The sequence below is a fragment of the Lissotriton helveticus genome, chromosome 12, assembly GCF_964261635.1.
Source record: "Lissotriton helveticus chromosome 12, aLisHel1.1, whole genome shotgun sequence".
In the NCBI taxonomy this organism is placed as follows: domain Eukaryota; kingdom Metazoa; phylum Chordata; class Amphibia; order Caudata; family Salamandridae; genus Lissotriton; species Lissotriton helveticus.
The window spans coordinates 601672545-601689759 of NC_136073.1; the positions used below are offsets into that span (position 1 = coordinate 601672545).

The 17215-nt window shown below is 43.5% G+C and overlaps 1 protein-coding gene across 3 annotated transcripts in view; it reads right to left on the reverse strand.

Moving 5' to 3' along the window:
• Positions 1-17215, reverse strand: part of LOC144798550 (NACHT, LRR and PYD domains-containing protein 3-like) — a 925301-nt gene that overhangs the window by 54581 nt on the left and 853505 nt on the right. For all 3 annotated transcript variants that reach the window (XM_078669484.1, XM_078669486.1, XM_078669485.1), the window contains exon 9: positions 4311-4475. In XM_078669484.1, the coding sequence (XP_078525610.1) occupies positions 4311-4475 (165 nt within the window). The remainder of the gene's footprint in view (positions 1-4310; positions 4476-17215) is intronic.

Sequence of the window (17215 nt, forward strand, 5' to 3'; positions counted from 1 at the left end):
GAGGTCTGGCCCGGACCTGGGTTCAATTCCCGCCTCGGCGGGTCTTGGGCTCAATTTCCCCGGACCTGAAAATTCTCGCCTCTGTGCCTATTCTAATCATGGGTCCCAACTCTGGGCAATAACTTGCTTAATCTCCACAACGGCCCCAGCAGCACTAGGATGCCTGGCTTCACCTTGGGGGTGTCCAGGAGTGGGCACTTCACAGGGAAAGGCCAGGAAGGGTTCCACAGCGGTATGTGGACAGCGCCTTGAGACCCCTTCGGGGGTGATACGTGCGCTATGTAAGCACTACTACATTTACATTTACACAATTAGCAGATAAGTGCTCCCTGGCAATCAAATCATAGAGAACTGAAAAAAGATCAACATTGCTACCCCTCACCCAACCATCCATAGCTCTGCAAAAAAAAGACACATATTCTACCCAAGTGGTTCCCTCCAGTTTCTTACAATTCCTGAACCTCTGTCTATAGAACTCTGGAGTTAACCCATACCTTGTCATCAGTGCTTCTTTCATGTGGCTCTAAGACATCCTATGGTCCCTGGGCAGGTCTAACAAAGTATCCCTACCTTCAGTGACAAAGCGGCCCCACAACCTCGCTCTCCAATCCTTCTCAGGGACCCGGTGGGCCAACATTGCTATCTCATAGGCTGTAAACTACTGACCAATATCTTCACCTTTGTGAAAATCTTTGATGACATCCTTGGGAATATGTACCCTGCCATCTGAAGGCACAGATGGTGCGCTGCCACCAGAGGAACTGATCTCTAAGCCCTTGGCCTTGATCTTGAACTCCCTCAACATTCTCTCATGCTCCATTCTCATTCTCTCTCTTTCCAAAGACAACCTGTTATTCTCTGTTTCCCTCTGACCCTCCATCTTAAGCTTAGCCAATTCCAGCTTCAGTGCTCTATTTCTCTCCCTGTCTTCCAGTTGGCTGGGGGACAGGTCTTTGGAAGAGATGCTGCTGCCAGGTGGGGACGGTACCCCTCCCCTGGCTGGAAATTCTAGCCCATCAATTTGCCATTCTGCATCCCCAACAGGCTCCACAACAAGATCAGGGACATTTCTGGCTTCTACCCAGGCCCTCAGCGCCTTTTGGTAGTCTTCCTTTTTAGAAATGCCTGGTGGAGAAACTTTCAATTTCCTGCAGAGATACTTGAGCTGTTTCACAGTGTAGGTTTCCAACCTCTCTTCCTCAAAATCAAGATCCATAGATGCAACAGAGACTGCTTTACTCATGGTAGTAAGAATTGGGAGTCTTTAGAAAAAATTAACAGTTCCAAGGGAAAAGGATTCTATCAAAAAAAGTATGTGATAGCGTTTAGTCTGCACTCACTAGTAGTGTACACCAATTACTGTATAAGAAACACAAATGCAAAGTCCAAATCCCACCGCTGACCACCAATGTTAGATCTGGGGGTCACTAGTTGGCAATGGTTATCACCTTTGTCCAAATAGGGACCCTTACTTCTAAGTCAGGACAAGGGGTTTACACTCCTTAATAACCCCTGCTGACCCCCTTGGTAGCTTGGCACTAGCAGACCGGCTTATCTCAGAGGCAGTGTGTTAAGCATTTGTGACTATACACAGTAATACAGTGATAACACTACATATGGACACAACACAGGTTTTATAAAAATAGGTATTCTTTATATAGACTTAAACACAAGACCACAAAGGACAAAAATCCACAATACTATACTAAAGGTTGCTTAAAAGATGATAAAAGTCTCTTAGTTCAAGTTGTTGGTAGATGCGACAGAGTTCTCAACAAAGTACTTGGATGCGGGACGCAAAGTAAGCAACAGGACTCGCAGAAGGGGAGATGCGTCGGTTGCGTGACCCGGGTGAACGGTTGCGTCCTTCCTCAATGCCGGTGCAGAGTAGGGGACTCATCGTGAGCCTTACCGGTGCGGAGGTGATGCGTAGATTCTCGGCCTGCGGGCCCGATGCGGTGCGCAAGATGGCGCCTTGATGCGATGTGTTGATCCAGTGGGATGCGAGAAGATGGCACCCTTGATGCGGCGATGCGATGACGATGCGATGACGCCCAGGCAACCTTGCGACGACTCTGTACTTGGGAGAGCCGCAACAGGCCCTGCGACGCGCTTCTCCGGTGATGCGATGACGACTCTCTCGATGCGTCGCGCTTCTCCGGTGATGCGACAGCAGACAGCTTTGATGAACACACGCTTCCAGGGAGATGCGGCGAAGGCTCGCATCTCCGGGGATGCGATGATGTCAGCTGCGGCGGAGACACGCTTCTTCACGATGCGTTGCGCTTCCAGCTCCCAGCGGCACGCAAGTGACTGGAGTCAGAATTCCCAGCAAGGAAATTCAGGAGGGAGCTGGAGGTGAAGTCTTTTGGCCCGGCGACTTCAGCAGGAGGCAAGCACAGTTCAAGCCCTTGGAGAATATTATGTTGATGAAAGTCCTTACAAAGTTCCTTCTCCTTTCCCTTGGCAATGAAGCAACCACTGCAGGCCAACCCAGCAAACAGCACACTGGCAGAGGGGCAGTCCAAACCCCTGCAGCTTCCTTGGTTCTTCTACTTGGCAGAAAGGTTTCTTGTTTCAGAAGTGATCTAAAGTCTGTGGGACTGGGTCCCAATATTTATACCCCAAAATCCTTTGTTCTCTGAAGGCAGAGAGGCCTCTGCCTAGTTCAAACCAGTTCCTGAGCACTGTGTTTACATGACTCTTCTCTTCCTTTCACTGTGCAGGGCAGAAACATCAGACGCCCAACAGGAGGTGGAGCCAGCACAGGGGAGGGAAGATGCAGCCCTGGAGCACTCTGTTGACAGGATTCCCCTTCTCCTTTCACTGTGCAGGGCAGAGACATCAGACAAGCCACAGGGGGTGGAGCCAGCATTGTAGAGGGAAGGCCCAGCCCTATTCAGGTCCCAGGTGCACTCTCCCCCTCCCATCTGGAGGTAAATCTCCCTATTCACCCCTGGGCTTTCCCAGACTGTCTCCTGGAATTTCCCCAGCCCTGTCACACACAAACCCAGACAAGGAATACACAAGTCAGCAGAGGCGGGCCCAAATGGTTAGGCAAGCAAATACCTGCTTTCTAAAAGTGGTATTTGCAAATACAGAATATTAAAATAAACTCTACTAAAAGATGTATTGTATTATTCTGAGTTCAGGCATACTAAACTCGAATTTCTACCATGTTCCCTGAGTCAGTTAGGATTGTAGGAATTTTACAATCTTAGCTGCACATTCTGGCCTATGAGAACAGATAGCCTTCAATAGTGAAAAAACGAAAATGGCTGTAATTCACTATTAGAACATGCTACACACATCAGAGCATGTCCTACCTTATACTTACAATGCACCCTGCCCTAGGGCCTACCATAGGTGTGTCTAATATGAAGCAGAATGAAGGTTTAGGGACTGGCAAGTGGGTGCACATGGCCAAGTCGACATGGTAGTCATAGACTACACACAGGCCTTGCAATGGCAGGCCTGAGACACACTTTACAAGCTGCTTCTGTGGGTGGCACCAGTGCTGCAAGCCCACCAGCAGCATTTGCTCCACAAGCCCTGGGCACACATGGTGCACTGTACAAGGGGCTGACAGTAGATCAAATAACCCAATCATGGAATAACCAATTAGTATATCAATTTAACATAGGGGGCACTTGCACTGTGGCACTGATTAGCAGTGGCACAGGGCCCAATTCATCAACCAGCAAAAATATGTCAAAACAGAGGAGGCAATCCGTCAAAAATGGAAGGGAGACTCACACCAATGATGTCAGGTCTAACAGTCATGTGCCTTAAATTTTTTTCACTTTTTGTGTTTTTTAAATGCATTGCAAATGTAATTTCTGTCTGACACGAAAGGCCATTGGTCGAAAGAATTTAAATAAAACTCTATTACCCAGTTTAATGATTCTAATTTTACCAACCTTGTAGGTGCCACGATTCGAGATCATACCTTTACAAGCTTCAACTAGATGAGCCACTGAGGTGATCCAATTAAATTGCATTAAAGGAAAAAATATAGCAATTTGTGTGATCTCTGGCTATAGAATGGTGCACCTATATTAACTTAAAAAGATTTAAAATGCTGACGCTACCATTGGCTGAAAGTAATCAGTGATTTTTATCACAGATCTGATTTATTTGAGCCCTCAAAGGGTGAGCATCAGAGGAAAGGTTTACAAACCAAACTGAATGAGAAGTGAAGCCTAAAAATCCATACACAACACTGCATCTGCTGCATAACTTCTTCTGCTAATCCAGTATTTGAAAGGCGAACATATCTCAAACACTGCCATATTAGGGCAGAATCCTACCTTATTTCAGTCAGGCTTGTGCAAGTCAGAATTAGGTATTGTATGTCTCCAGCACATTCATCAGTGAGGAGATTTCCTCTGAGGTCCAGCGTCTTCAGACTCCCACTGTTAGTGATGTTAAGCAGTGTCTGACAGCTCTTGTCGGACAGACCATTCTCCTGGAGGCTACAGTACAGAAACAAACAATGAGAAAAGCCTTGTGATCAATCACCTTAAAATTGATGCCATTTTTGGCACGCAGAGACTTGATGTAAAAATGTGCAGGCTCCACAGAAGGCAGACACCCTTCAGGAACCACCACTGAGACAGACATTTGCACATTTATGATATGGCAGAACTTCATCGCCCTCGCAACACATTTTCCAAGTGAAAGCGCATCAACTTTAGCTGAATTTCTGTTCAGGTTACTTTCAAATTTAGATTTCATCCGAAATAATGTTGTATGCGCACTTCAACATCAAGTAGGTATTTCTGCAGGCCTTAAAAGCAAAGGTACTCGGCAATAAGTACTTTGATATATATATATAACCTTTAGCGTACAAATTCAGTTCTACCTCAACACATTGTTTATTTAAGGCTTATACAAGCAACAGGTATGCATGCACTATACTGGCCTGTATACAATGACATGAATGTGTTATTCATTCGGTGGCAATCTATTAGTATGCATATTAAGTACAGTCATTTATACGTGAAATCATATGCTTTAAGGTGTCCAGTTTTTAATGTTGGTGTATCTTCCAGATATACCAGTTTATACATACACCACATTATAGTGACTTTTTAGTACTTTGGTGAATAATGAGGAGAAATATCTTTATTTCTCCTCATAGTTTTTTGCATACACAGAGGAAATGCCTTTATTGTGCAGGAAGGTGTCCCTTCATGCACAAAAATAATCCTGAATGATACTCAGACACCCTTGCACTATGGTGCAAAGTGCCTGAGTTGGCCCTAGGCAGCACAAAGTACGCCAGCACAATGAGAGAGCAGAAATGTTCCATATCTTTGTAACTATGGAACATTTCTGCTCTCTCACTTTCCCGCAAAGAAGCAAAGCAACTTTGTCGGCGGTGACGTCAGACGCTAAACGCCGACCGCGAGGAGGAGGAGGAGAAGCTGCTGCGGCCGCGATCGGCTTCATGCAACCTCTCACAGCCTCCACAGCCTGCCTGCCCTGCCATGTAGCGCCGCCAGCACCAGCACCAGCCTGCCCGTTTTCTTGTTCCCTTGCTTTCCACCATTACGGGAGACCGTCATAAGTGGTGCATTGCGGACGGACTGCGGGATTCAAGCAACGGAGCGGAGTGTGGAGCCGGCACCAGCTGAGAGCAGAGGCAGCGAGGCAGTGAGGCAGCCCTGCTCCTTTCAGTGCTCCTTTAGCCCTTGCGGCCTAGAGCAGCCCCCGCGCGGCGCGCTTGCAGCCTGAACGGGAGCTAGAGTGCTTGGGGTGTTGCTTGGAGGACGGCTGGTGTCCCGCTGAAATCATCTGATTCGGGCGGAACCGCTGTGCCAGCGGTGAGTGGCGGTGAGTGCAGCGCACATAGCGGGAGCAAGGGCAGGGGCGGGTGTGGGTGACTGAACAGCAGAGGGAGTCCTTTGCGCACAGGGTGGTGGCAAAGTCAGCCAAACAGCCAGTGCAGCCAGCGACCCGCTTGCATTGCCTCGCACACTCACTCGTCTCCTCTTGCCTAAGACCCCCTAGGCACTGTCCCACAGGGGGCATTGGCCACTTCATTGCACACCTAAACCTCAGCGGTGCCCACAGTCAACGGTCAATGGCAGAGGTCGTGCTACAGTGCCACAGTAGCACAGGAGTGAGTTGTATTGTTGCACTGAGGAGACGGCAACAACCTTTGTGGCAACAACAAAGCGCAGCCAGAAGCGCGATCAGGTGCCACTCAGGACAACGCACAGGAGAGAGCACAATGCAGAACAGTCATACAAACCATTACACTTGTCACGTGCACTCTGCCCTGCTTGTCACAGTCGCTGATCTGCTCCCTAAACCTCACGGGCCCAGTGAGGTCAGGAAGAACCAGACTGACCATGCCACCCAGGACAGGGGGGAGAAAAGGAAAGAAACAAAACCCCTGCGCTCAGCACAGCGCTGAACAAAAACTCATTGCAACAGACCAGGACCAAAGCGAGATAACAGCAAGGACAGGACTTACCAGTGTTACATACTCCAACCAACCCAAAATGTATACAAAATGTAACTTTCCAAAGGATGCATGTTCTGTCCTTTACTCCAGCAATGCAACCCTCAAAGGCCTGCAAACTCCGCTGCAACTCCTACATTTGCAAGCACCTGCCCCAAGTACATCGCCCTGAGAAGATATGCTGGACTCTAGGGCACCACAGCAACAAGGCCAGCAACTCCACATCAAGCCTCAATCTCCAATGCACTCAGTGGGGGCGCTAGCAGCAGGCACTACATCCCCTGTGGTTCCTGCTGGAGAGCCCATATATTCAGGGCTCCCTCCAGCAACAATTAGCCAACAAGGCTGCTTACAGGAGATTCCTATCATGGCAGGCAAGATCCAAAAAACTTCTGCGCCACTACTACCACCTGGTGTCAGGGCTGGGGACAGTGTCACCAAAAAAAAACAAGGATGTGAGTGACGCTATAGAAGCCTCAAGGAGAGTAAACGGGGAGGATCAAATCATTGAAATCAACTCCAGCCACACATTTAATATGACTACCAGTATCCATAGCACCCCCATCCAAACATCTTATTTATCAAACGTAAAATCACCAACTACCCCACTACTCTTCACCCAAGGGAGTCCGCTTATTCAAGAAGGAGGACTACATGCAGGGATTCCGGACCCAAACCAGAAATAGGATGGGAGGGCTATCCAACCCTCACCTCAGCTGCAACTTCGACCAGATCGTCGACAAATTATCCACTCTGCCCTCAATGCCAAGTAGCATGATGAAGGACATCAAAAGCGCAACAACGGCAAACATAAATAAAGGCCAGGGCAATCCCAACACCGCAGAGCGAACAACCAACGTTCAATAAAATAGTAAGACGCACACAGGCAATTCTAATACGAACACTGAGAAGACAGGAGGGCCCGGCAACGGAGGATCATCAAAACTAAATGCTAAGCAACGCCGCCAACAGAAAAGGAACGGGCACAACCAAAAGCCCCCCATAAATGCAACAGCCTAGTTCTCCATCTTCTTAGGTTCTCACAACAAACAGGACATTAACTTAGGCGACTCAAGTATTCTAAACCAAGCACAATCGTCACTAACCATCTCCAACAATTCCCCGGAACAAGGTGGTGTCCCAAAACAGACATACGCAGCCAGGACACACGCGGAAATTGGAGAAGAAAATAGGCAAGGAACCCCACCAGGGGCTAGTGCAGATTACAAAGAAGAAAAAAGGCAAGGTACTACAAACATCCCCCTAATAAAAAATACAGACAGAGGCCATAGTCAACAGTTAACACACTGCCAATACCCGAGGGGAGAGACATGGGTCTTATCCAATAACCCTGCACACCCCCAACAGTCAAGTAGAGAGGCGGCAACTCTGGGGCCCCAAGGTCGACAGAAACAAAGTACAAAGACGATAATATGAGCTCAAACAACAGGCCAAGAAGAGGAGGCATTGGAAAGATAGACAGGACAAACCAGGACACAATGCTCAAAGAGCCCAAATGGCCTTTTCCACCAACCAATGACTGCCACAGCTGGAGGCTCCTGGATACAGGGGCTCAGGATGGTGTGCAAGAATCAAAACAAATACCCCCAAGCTGACAACATCTAAGGCAAACCCAACGAACTCAGGAGCACCAAGCAATCAAGTGGAAATCCAGTACAAAGAAGCAACCAGCTTCATTGCACAACCCTCACCGATGCCCACAGCAAATCTACATCTGCTGGCAACACAAACACCAAGAACCAGGCAGCAAGAAATACAGACTTTGGCATTCAACCCCCTTTACACTTCCAAGGGCCATTAGGATCCATTTAATTGGGGTAATATTTTAAGATTATTGAAGGCAATCCCAAATCTTGCCGACATATACTCAAAGGATCTACTCTCCATAGAGTTTATATGCACTGCAAATCCTCAGAGACCAGAGTCCACAAAGGCAATGTGTAACTCAAGAGAAACTGCAGCGATAATCCTAGCAGAACTGGGCACATACCAAGACTGGGGTATTGATATTGCCCCCTTCTAAAAACCAGCCTACCCATTTCCATTATTAAGTAAAGTAAGCCCTGGACCAAAAATACACCATGCACACTCAAACTGCGTACTCAGAGGAGCTCGGGGTAGATCTCGACAACAGAGTGCTAGTAGCCAACTGGACAGACAAGAAACACCACGGATGGCCGCCGCGTCCACAAATCAAGGATTCAGCAGGGAAGTAACATACCGTACTATAATTACACACGCAGTGGAGGACTGACGCTAGTCAGAGGACGAAGCCCACAGCAGGGCAAATGGGACCCCATTTAGACTATGCTTGTGGTACATCAATGGTTTAGCAACAAAAATAGAGGACCCAGATTTCCTGAGCTATGCCAGAACTTTCGATATAATCTTGCTGCAAGAAACCTGGCTCACGGATCCTCAGCACATACATGGCTACATGTGCTGCGTTACACCAGCCACAAGGAGCGGTAGATTCGGACAACGCTCTGGGGGCTTGCCACCTACTTATCCACAATGAGGATACCTTCAGCAACTCTCATGGGCTCGACGTCAACTGCAATAATAGTAGTTACAATTACCATCTTCCTCCAGGCCAAAGAAACGGAGGTGTGCCTAATCAACTCATATGTTCACCCCAAACGTAAAGTGAGAGACTAAAAAAAACTCACTGACCAAGTTTCAAAATACGTAACAGGGGTGAAAACACCGACGTTTATCCTGGCAGGGGACCTAAACCAATATCTCTTTGGCTCAGCAGAAGGAGAGGAGGTATCTATCCAAACTGGAATCCACAACATCCCCATACAATGCGTCCCATCGCATGGAAAGAAGAAATGCTGCAAAAGCTGCCTTCTTGACGATCTAGAACACCTTAACCTCTGAGCGCTAAAAGGCAGATTCCCTGATGACTCCCCTCCAGTCGATTCATTCTATTCTGCAACAACAAGCTTCATACTGGATTACACCTTCGTAAGCCTCTCTCTGTTCCCACACATCCTTGGGTTCAGAATGGGGGACAAGGGGGACAGCGACCATCGCCCTCAAGAACTTCAGCTATCAGCCACTGCACCTAGATCTATCAAGCCAGACTCAATCTAGGGGCCCATTTTCCCCTCCAACTTAAGAAGGAACAAATGTTCAATAAACAACATAAATCCTCAGCCCGAAGCTGCAATCCAACTTTTCAAATCTCAAGCACTCAGTCTAGAAGACCAAATCACCCATTGGAGACAGTTTACCGCCACACTTCTAGAACAACACGCAGCTACTTTCTCCATAAAAGACAACTTTCAGAAATCATATAGAAAAAACATAATTATGAAAGGTCAAAGAGATCAGCTTAAGTCCCTCAAAAAATCAATAAATGCGACAATGCGTATGCTGAGAAGACTTTCAGGAAACGCCAGCGCACGATTATTCTTGAAGGACCAAAGGGCAGCACTTAAAAGACTGAAATGGAACATTAGCAGAGATCAAGAGAATGCAACTTGGGCAAAACTCCTACATGACACAAATTGCAATGACAGTGCCCGCTTCTGGAAAACTGTTAATAGGATTATCCACCCTCACAATGAGGGCATTGTGTCACACATCTCAGAAGCAATCTGGGTAGAGTTCCTTACTATTCATTTTAATAGTCAAATCGGAGGCGTCGGAGCATAAACTCTTAAAAGCTGGCCACCAGAAGAATAAGCTGGAGCATGTGCCACTGAGATGAGGGAGCAGAAATTGCCACCTACAAAAAACATACCACCATGCGCAGCTAGCAGACCCCTGTCACTCCTAATTAAAAAACAGATTGCCAAAGGGAGGAAAGAAGGGGCTCCGGGACCGAACGGCATTCCACCTGCACTGTTCAAAGCAGAGACGGAGGACTCGGCTGATATCCTGCGACCTCTCTTTCTGGAAGTCAGGCTGTTGAACAGAATACCCGAATCTTGGAAGGGCTCGGCAATTGTGCCAATTTACAAAAAAGGAGATAAGGCCAAGCCTAATAACTACCGCCTAGTTGCTCTGATAGATAATGAAGCAAAATACTTAGTGGGCATCATACTAGAGGAGCTCACATCTTGGAAGGAGGAAAACCAGATAATACTGCTGAACCAGACCGGTTTCCTGCAAAATGGCCGGCACATCAACAAACATCCTCACAATCTCTAAACTAATAGATGCAGCAAAAACTTCTAAACTACCCCTACACCTATGTTACATCGACTTTAGCGTTGCTTTCGACAACATAGAGAGGGGCAGACTGTGGGGGAAACTGGCGCGATGGGGCATCCCACAGTCTATCTTAAACATTCTGTCACTTCTACATACAGATACCTGGGTGCAGGTGAAACTAGGCTGCGGCACCCACCTCTCCTCAAAAATCCCCACAACAAAAGGACTGACAAAGGTCTGTGTGTTCGCACCAACCCTGTTCAATCTATTCATGGCTGACCTCCCAAAGGCACTTGATGCCTGTAATTCCCATTCACCCAAGCTAGGAGGAAAAACATTGACCAATCTTATGTATGCAGAAGATGTAGTTCTGCTTAGGCACACTTACGTTGGGCTTCAACATTTATTGCTGGAGATGTAGAACTACGCTGCAGTAAACAACTTACAAATAAATCTCACTAAGACTGGGACAATGACAATAAACAACAAAAAAAACCTGCAGAGGAACTGGTTTCTGGGTGGCACTAAACTTGAACCAGCCAACAAGTACAAGTATCTAGGAGTTAAATGGACAAGGAAGGGTCATTTAAGCGCCAGAAAGAGGAAATAAGAAGGAATGGTTTGTTGATATTTCTATCGATGAAAAACATTGCAAAGAAATTGATGGGGCCGTCGTTGCTGTCCGCTTCTGAAGGTAGTCCAGGCTAAACTACTCCCCTCGATTGCCGAGGCAATGCGGGGAAGAGACACTAAGGAGCTGACAATACATTGGTCAAAGCATATAGAACCATGTTCTGCCTCCCGCCCTATACCTCGCTGGCTTAAATAAGGCTGGAGTTCGGACTTTTACAACAAGTCTTGGCCAGGCACGGATCTTACATCATCTGCTGGCATAAGATCAGAAGCGCCACTACAAACACGTTAAATCATCTGCTGTGTCACGATATCCAGCATAGGGAATTCTCCCAAGCTAGAAGCTACCTTCAGCTAGCCCTGGAATCTACCAGACTTAAGGGACTCTGGGATACACAACTCGGCTATCTAACCATTAAAAAACTAGTCTGGAAATGCATTAAACAAATTTCCTTGGTGGAGGACAAGGCACGCTTCTCAAATAGATCTCATGCCTGGATGACCTTGAACTCCTACAGATGACTTACCCCACAAACATTCTTCGAGCAGGGACATCCTAAAGCCATGAAAATGAACTTTCTAAGGTATAGGCTGGGGATTTTTCCGTGTGCTCAGCATCTTCCACCATGGCTGAAGACAACAGCACAAGACACATGCAGGCTGTGTAACACCAAGCAAGGAGATATTTTACATCTAATCTGTTCATGCAAGGAACTGCATCAAGAACGGCAACAGTTCCTAAAAGAACCTCTTAAGCAGAAAGGCACCCGCACCAGGAGGCAAGCAGTGCGAGCCTGCTCAAACCCAGATAACATACAATTGAACTATAGATTGGTAAAAGTCCTTATGCTGGCCGAACAAAAAATGCCTAAAATACCGAAAATCTGATATGTCAAACATAAAGCTCTGAAGCCAGAGGATGCCCTGTAGCTTGAAAGAGGCCTTTACTTTGACCACACCAAGGACACACCACCTGCACTTAGGTGAATAAGCTCAGCAACAGGTCCAGATAATCTGAACAACATACATAATACGATACAGGCTATGGGTAAGAACGGCTGGAGCTAAAAATCTGTGACTGCTTCTCACTCTACCCAGCAAACTAATGACATTCGCTAAAACCACTATTATTAATTATGATTTTAAATTGTATAGCACTTTTTTACCTTGGGTTTTAACTGGTTTTACTTAAAGATATCTTTTATAACATAACGTTCAAAAAGGTGGCAGTGGTAGATGAAATCATACTGAATATTTGTCTAAATTACTTTTTTTAAATGTTAATATTGCAATGGTTTTCTTTAACTATGCAAAATAAAGAAACTTGATAACTTGAACTTGCTGCACTGTTTTGCGTGAACGTTTAGTAAATGTGCCCCTCTGTCTTACTGATCCACACTGAGACATTGGGAAAGCAGAGTACCACGTAACCCTGCAGGAACACGCACCGGCACAGCACAACAAATGCAATGGAATGACCAAAAGGAAAATCAGCCTGGTTGACATGGATAATTGATCACATAAAATATTATACACATATTCAGGTTTTCAGAAAATATCGAGACTGGTCTCAGGAAAATATTCCCAGAAAGAATGAGCACTAAAACCACCATTCCTGAATATGCTCAGAATGAAAACAATAATGTTGCAACTGGCAAGATTTCAGATATTTGGACAAAATACTGAGTTGTAAATATCGGGAGACAGACATATCGGAAAAAACATTGTGATACAAAAAAATTGTGATGCAGAAATATAGTTTTCAAAAATATACTTTTTTTAGGTAAGTACTATTTTTGATAAGAATATCATTGTTGTTAATATCGTTTTCAATAACAGTGTGAAAAATATCACTTTAGAAATTATTTTAATGCGTTTCAATCCATGTAATACATTTATGTGTTATGATTGTTTGTATACTTGTTATTCATTTTTATAAATATTTTTTAGCTTTATGTGATTCAGTAATATTTAAGTAAGTGTCTGATGGATGGTCACTATGTATATTATGTAATACTAATTTATTTTATTGATATTTTAGGTGCAGGTTGATACGTTTGTAGCGGTATAGTGTGGGAAGTTAATTAAGTAATAATTAATTAACAATTAATTGTTGATTTATTATGAATGAGTTGACTATTATTTAGGTAATACTGTTTTGTTAGTTATATTTTAGTTGCAGGTTTCTATGTTTTCAAGGGTATAGGGTGGGAAGTTAATTAAGTAATAATTAAATAATAATTATTACTGTATAATTACAAATATTTATTGGATTAATAATTATGTAAATGGTGTAATAAGTATATATCTTAGTCACATTTTGGCTTTGGGCCGCTGACTTTTAAGGATGGGAAATTTATAACTGTCTATAATTATTGTGAATTAATTATCTAATTGATATACATTTTGTAAGTGGTCTTATACATATTTATTTTGGTTATTGTTTAGGTGTGGCTTGTATTGTTTCTAGGGGTAAAGGGTGACAAATTAATTAAGTAATAATTAATTACCCATTATTTGTTATTTAAAAAGTAATTATTACATTGTTTATTTATTTTGTAAATTGGTTAATTCTTTTTTATATCTTTTATATATATATATTGTTAAGTAATCATGTTTATATTTTTTCTAGATTAAAAGGGTTATTCAATAATGTAAAGTGTTTGAAGTCAAGTAGTTTACCTACTGTTGCTTAGAATGGAGTGGGAATAATAAATGTAATCCTTCCGAAGTCTAACAATTTCCCTACTTTTGCACAGACTGGAGTGGGAATAGTAAATCTTAATCCTCCGAAGTCCATCGCTTTCCACTTTGTCTCACACACTGGAATAAGAATAGTAAATGTAACCCCTCCGGAATCAAAGTCTTTCCCTACTGTTGAACAGAGTGTAATGGGAATAGTATATACTTACTAGTATAAAAGCAGATATGGTCATTAAAGACAAAAAATACATTTTCAATTCCAAAATATTAAAATAAATTCCTATACAAATATAATACAAAAATTAAAAAAGAAAAAAAGACATTTACAAAAAATATTAACATTTTACAATAAATAAAAATATATACAAATTATGCACAAATATTAACCCGTTTGCGGCGGCCGCGATTCCGCGCTAGTGCGGCACTTCCGCAAAACGGGCGGGGCTGCGTCGGCCGTTGGACGTGCGCAGCACTACGAAGGTAGTGTTCCCGACGTCCAATGGCCGATGTCAGCACTTAAGGGGTTAATGATAAATATATTTAACCAACATCAGGAAATGTATTGGAGTCTGGGAATAATATATATACTATTCTCACTCCAGTTTATGCAACAGTAGAGAAAGTGTAGGAATTCAGAGGGATTAAATATATTATTCCCACTCCAAACAGGGCAACAGTATAGAGTGTTAGACCTCAGAAGGGTTACATTTACTATTCCCGCTCCAGACTGTGCATCAGTAAGGAAAGTGGTGGACTTGGAAGGGGTAAGATTTATAACAGGCAAATTTCTCTGGTTTTATAAGAGATAAATGTCCAACTAACTATAACGTCCCTGAAACCTATTTTTTTTCATTGAATTTCTAAGGTTTTTTAAAAGTTGTAAGACTAAGTTGACACCTGACCCCGAGACTACAATTCCATACAGATTTCAGATGATTTTGTAGTCTACAAACACTGACGGCATCACAAAGTGCTGTTACTGACATAAAACATGTGAGCTTCCTTCATTAAGAGTGCACATCTTTTATGATGAGATGCGGTTGAAACTTAATATTGAGATTACATTTCCAGGCACATTTGAAACAATTCTGTAGTCATACTACAAAGACGGCATCACTGTGCGCTGCCATCTACGCACAACATGTGAGGTCCTTTTATTAAACATCTTTGTCTCCATTGAATGAATGGGCCGATACTTTATATTTAGACCATAACATCCGATAAACTTGTATTAGAATCTTTTTGACAAGACTCGGTTGAAACCTACATTGAGACTATATTTTACTATGCATTTGAAACAATTCTGTAGTCATACTGGTTTGGCGGCACCTTAGCGCGCAGCCATCAATGTATAATATGTGAAGTTCCTTTCACTTAAACAACTGCATTTTCTTAGAAAGACTAGGTTGCTACTTTTCTTTTTTTCCTTTCAGACTACAATACCCGGTAGGCTTAGAACTAAACTTGTAGTCGTACTACTATGATGACATCACTATGCGCCGCGATCGATGCGATACACGTGATTACCTTCATTTAAAGACCGCTGCTTTCTCCGTTCGGTACCTCCACTCCAGCTCGGTTTCGGCGGAGAGGTACCGACAGAGAGGTAAGAGAAGCAGGGGTCAGAGGGTTCTTTTATGGCAGCGCCTGTGTTCTTTTGACGATTCAAGACATTGTATTGGTTACTTTGTTGCATATGTGTCACGATAGTGGTCGCATCACCTTGTGATATCTCAATGCCTTCAGTTATAGTGAGAACATATTTCAACAATGACGCTTATAGATACACTACACATACATGACCATTTAGATAGATGTTGGCTCTAATAAGCATATGTCCTCTCTTCGTTATAGAGATGGCTGTATTTTGGTTTTCCTTATATATTATTTTAGACAGCTCTTCAATGTCCCACTGATTTGATATTTCATTGAAGAGTCTGTCCCTGTTATGTCGTGTCATAGTGTGCTGCACCCATAATAACTCCACTGTGGTTACTGGAGGAGATGTGTGAGCCATATGAATATGGTTTCCAATTAGGCTAACTACTAGATAGATTTACGTGATGTTAACTGCGTATTAAATAGAACTTTGGTGATCACTAACTGTAGGTTTTACCAATTAGTTGTGCACATTCAGTCCATAAAATATTTTTGGACTATGAATATTCCACAGAGCGGGGCCTCATCCTATATCCTAAGCTGGTGCCGAGTGAGGTGAGGTCTATACCTTGAGAAGCAATGGTAAGTACTGATTCTACCATTGCTTTACTTGTTGATTCATTATGTTGGATAGCAGTGTGATTCAGTATGTTGGATAGCAGAAAAGTTGCAAATATATTTTTCTTTGATTATTAATTTTTAATTTCAGATGTCACAATGCATCAAGTTACCAAGGAAGATTTGAATATTGGTACAACACAGTTGAAACTGTATGTATTCATCACTTTTATAGAATAGCAGTGACAATAGTTGGGTGTGTTGAGGTCCTGAAGAAAGCTAGGATAATGTATCCCTAATGGCTGAAACATATCGACCGCCAAGACATTGATTTATTTCTAATTGTCTCCCCTTTTCACTCGCACGTTGGTTTTTAGGAGGACGACATCCTTGAGATCACGCTATTAGAGTCCTTGTGCCATCTCTCTGCTGTCTATCCTATTTTAAAATTACACTTGACATTTTGTTTATTATTTTATTGCACTGCACTAGTAAACACTCATACTTAGATAAAAAAGATCCCTTTTGCACGTACCCTTTCATGTAGAAACTACAAAAGAGGATACAACTAGATCTTATTGTTGACCCGATTAAATCAAGGGCGGACGTAAGACGGTTGCTTTTGGAATCCCAGAGGATGACACTGGGCACTTGAAGGTGCAATGATGGGACACCAATAATCCTTAAGTGGTTCAAGTCTGACTTTTCACTTCATTTCTTCCCTGCACTTTTTTGTTTTCGTTATACTGAATCGAGGAGTGCTGAATGTGGCGTTGTTTCCCAGATTAACTCTTTAAGGATCTGTGTTTAAGAAGATCGGTGGGTTCCTGTGTTTAATGTGAATAAGTAATTGGGGGATTGAATCCTTTTAGGTCTTTATAAAATTTCCCTCTGACCCTCTATATAGTGTTTATATTCTTCACTAAAACAGGGTTTTGTAATTAATATACAATTCTAATCATCATAATTTGTCTGAGTGCCATAACCCATTTGTTTATCTAAGAT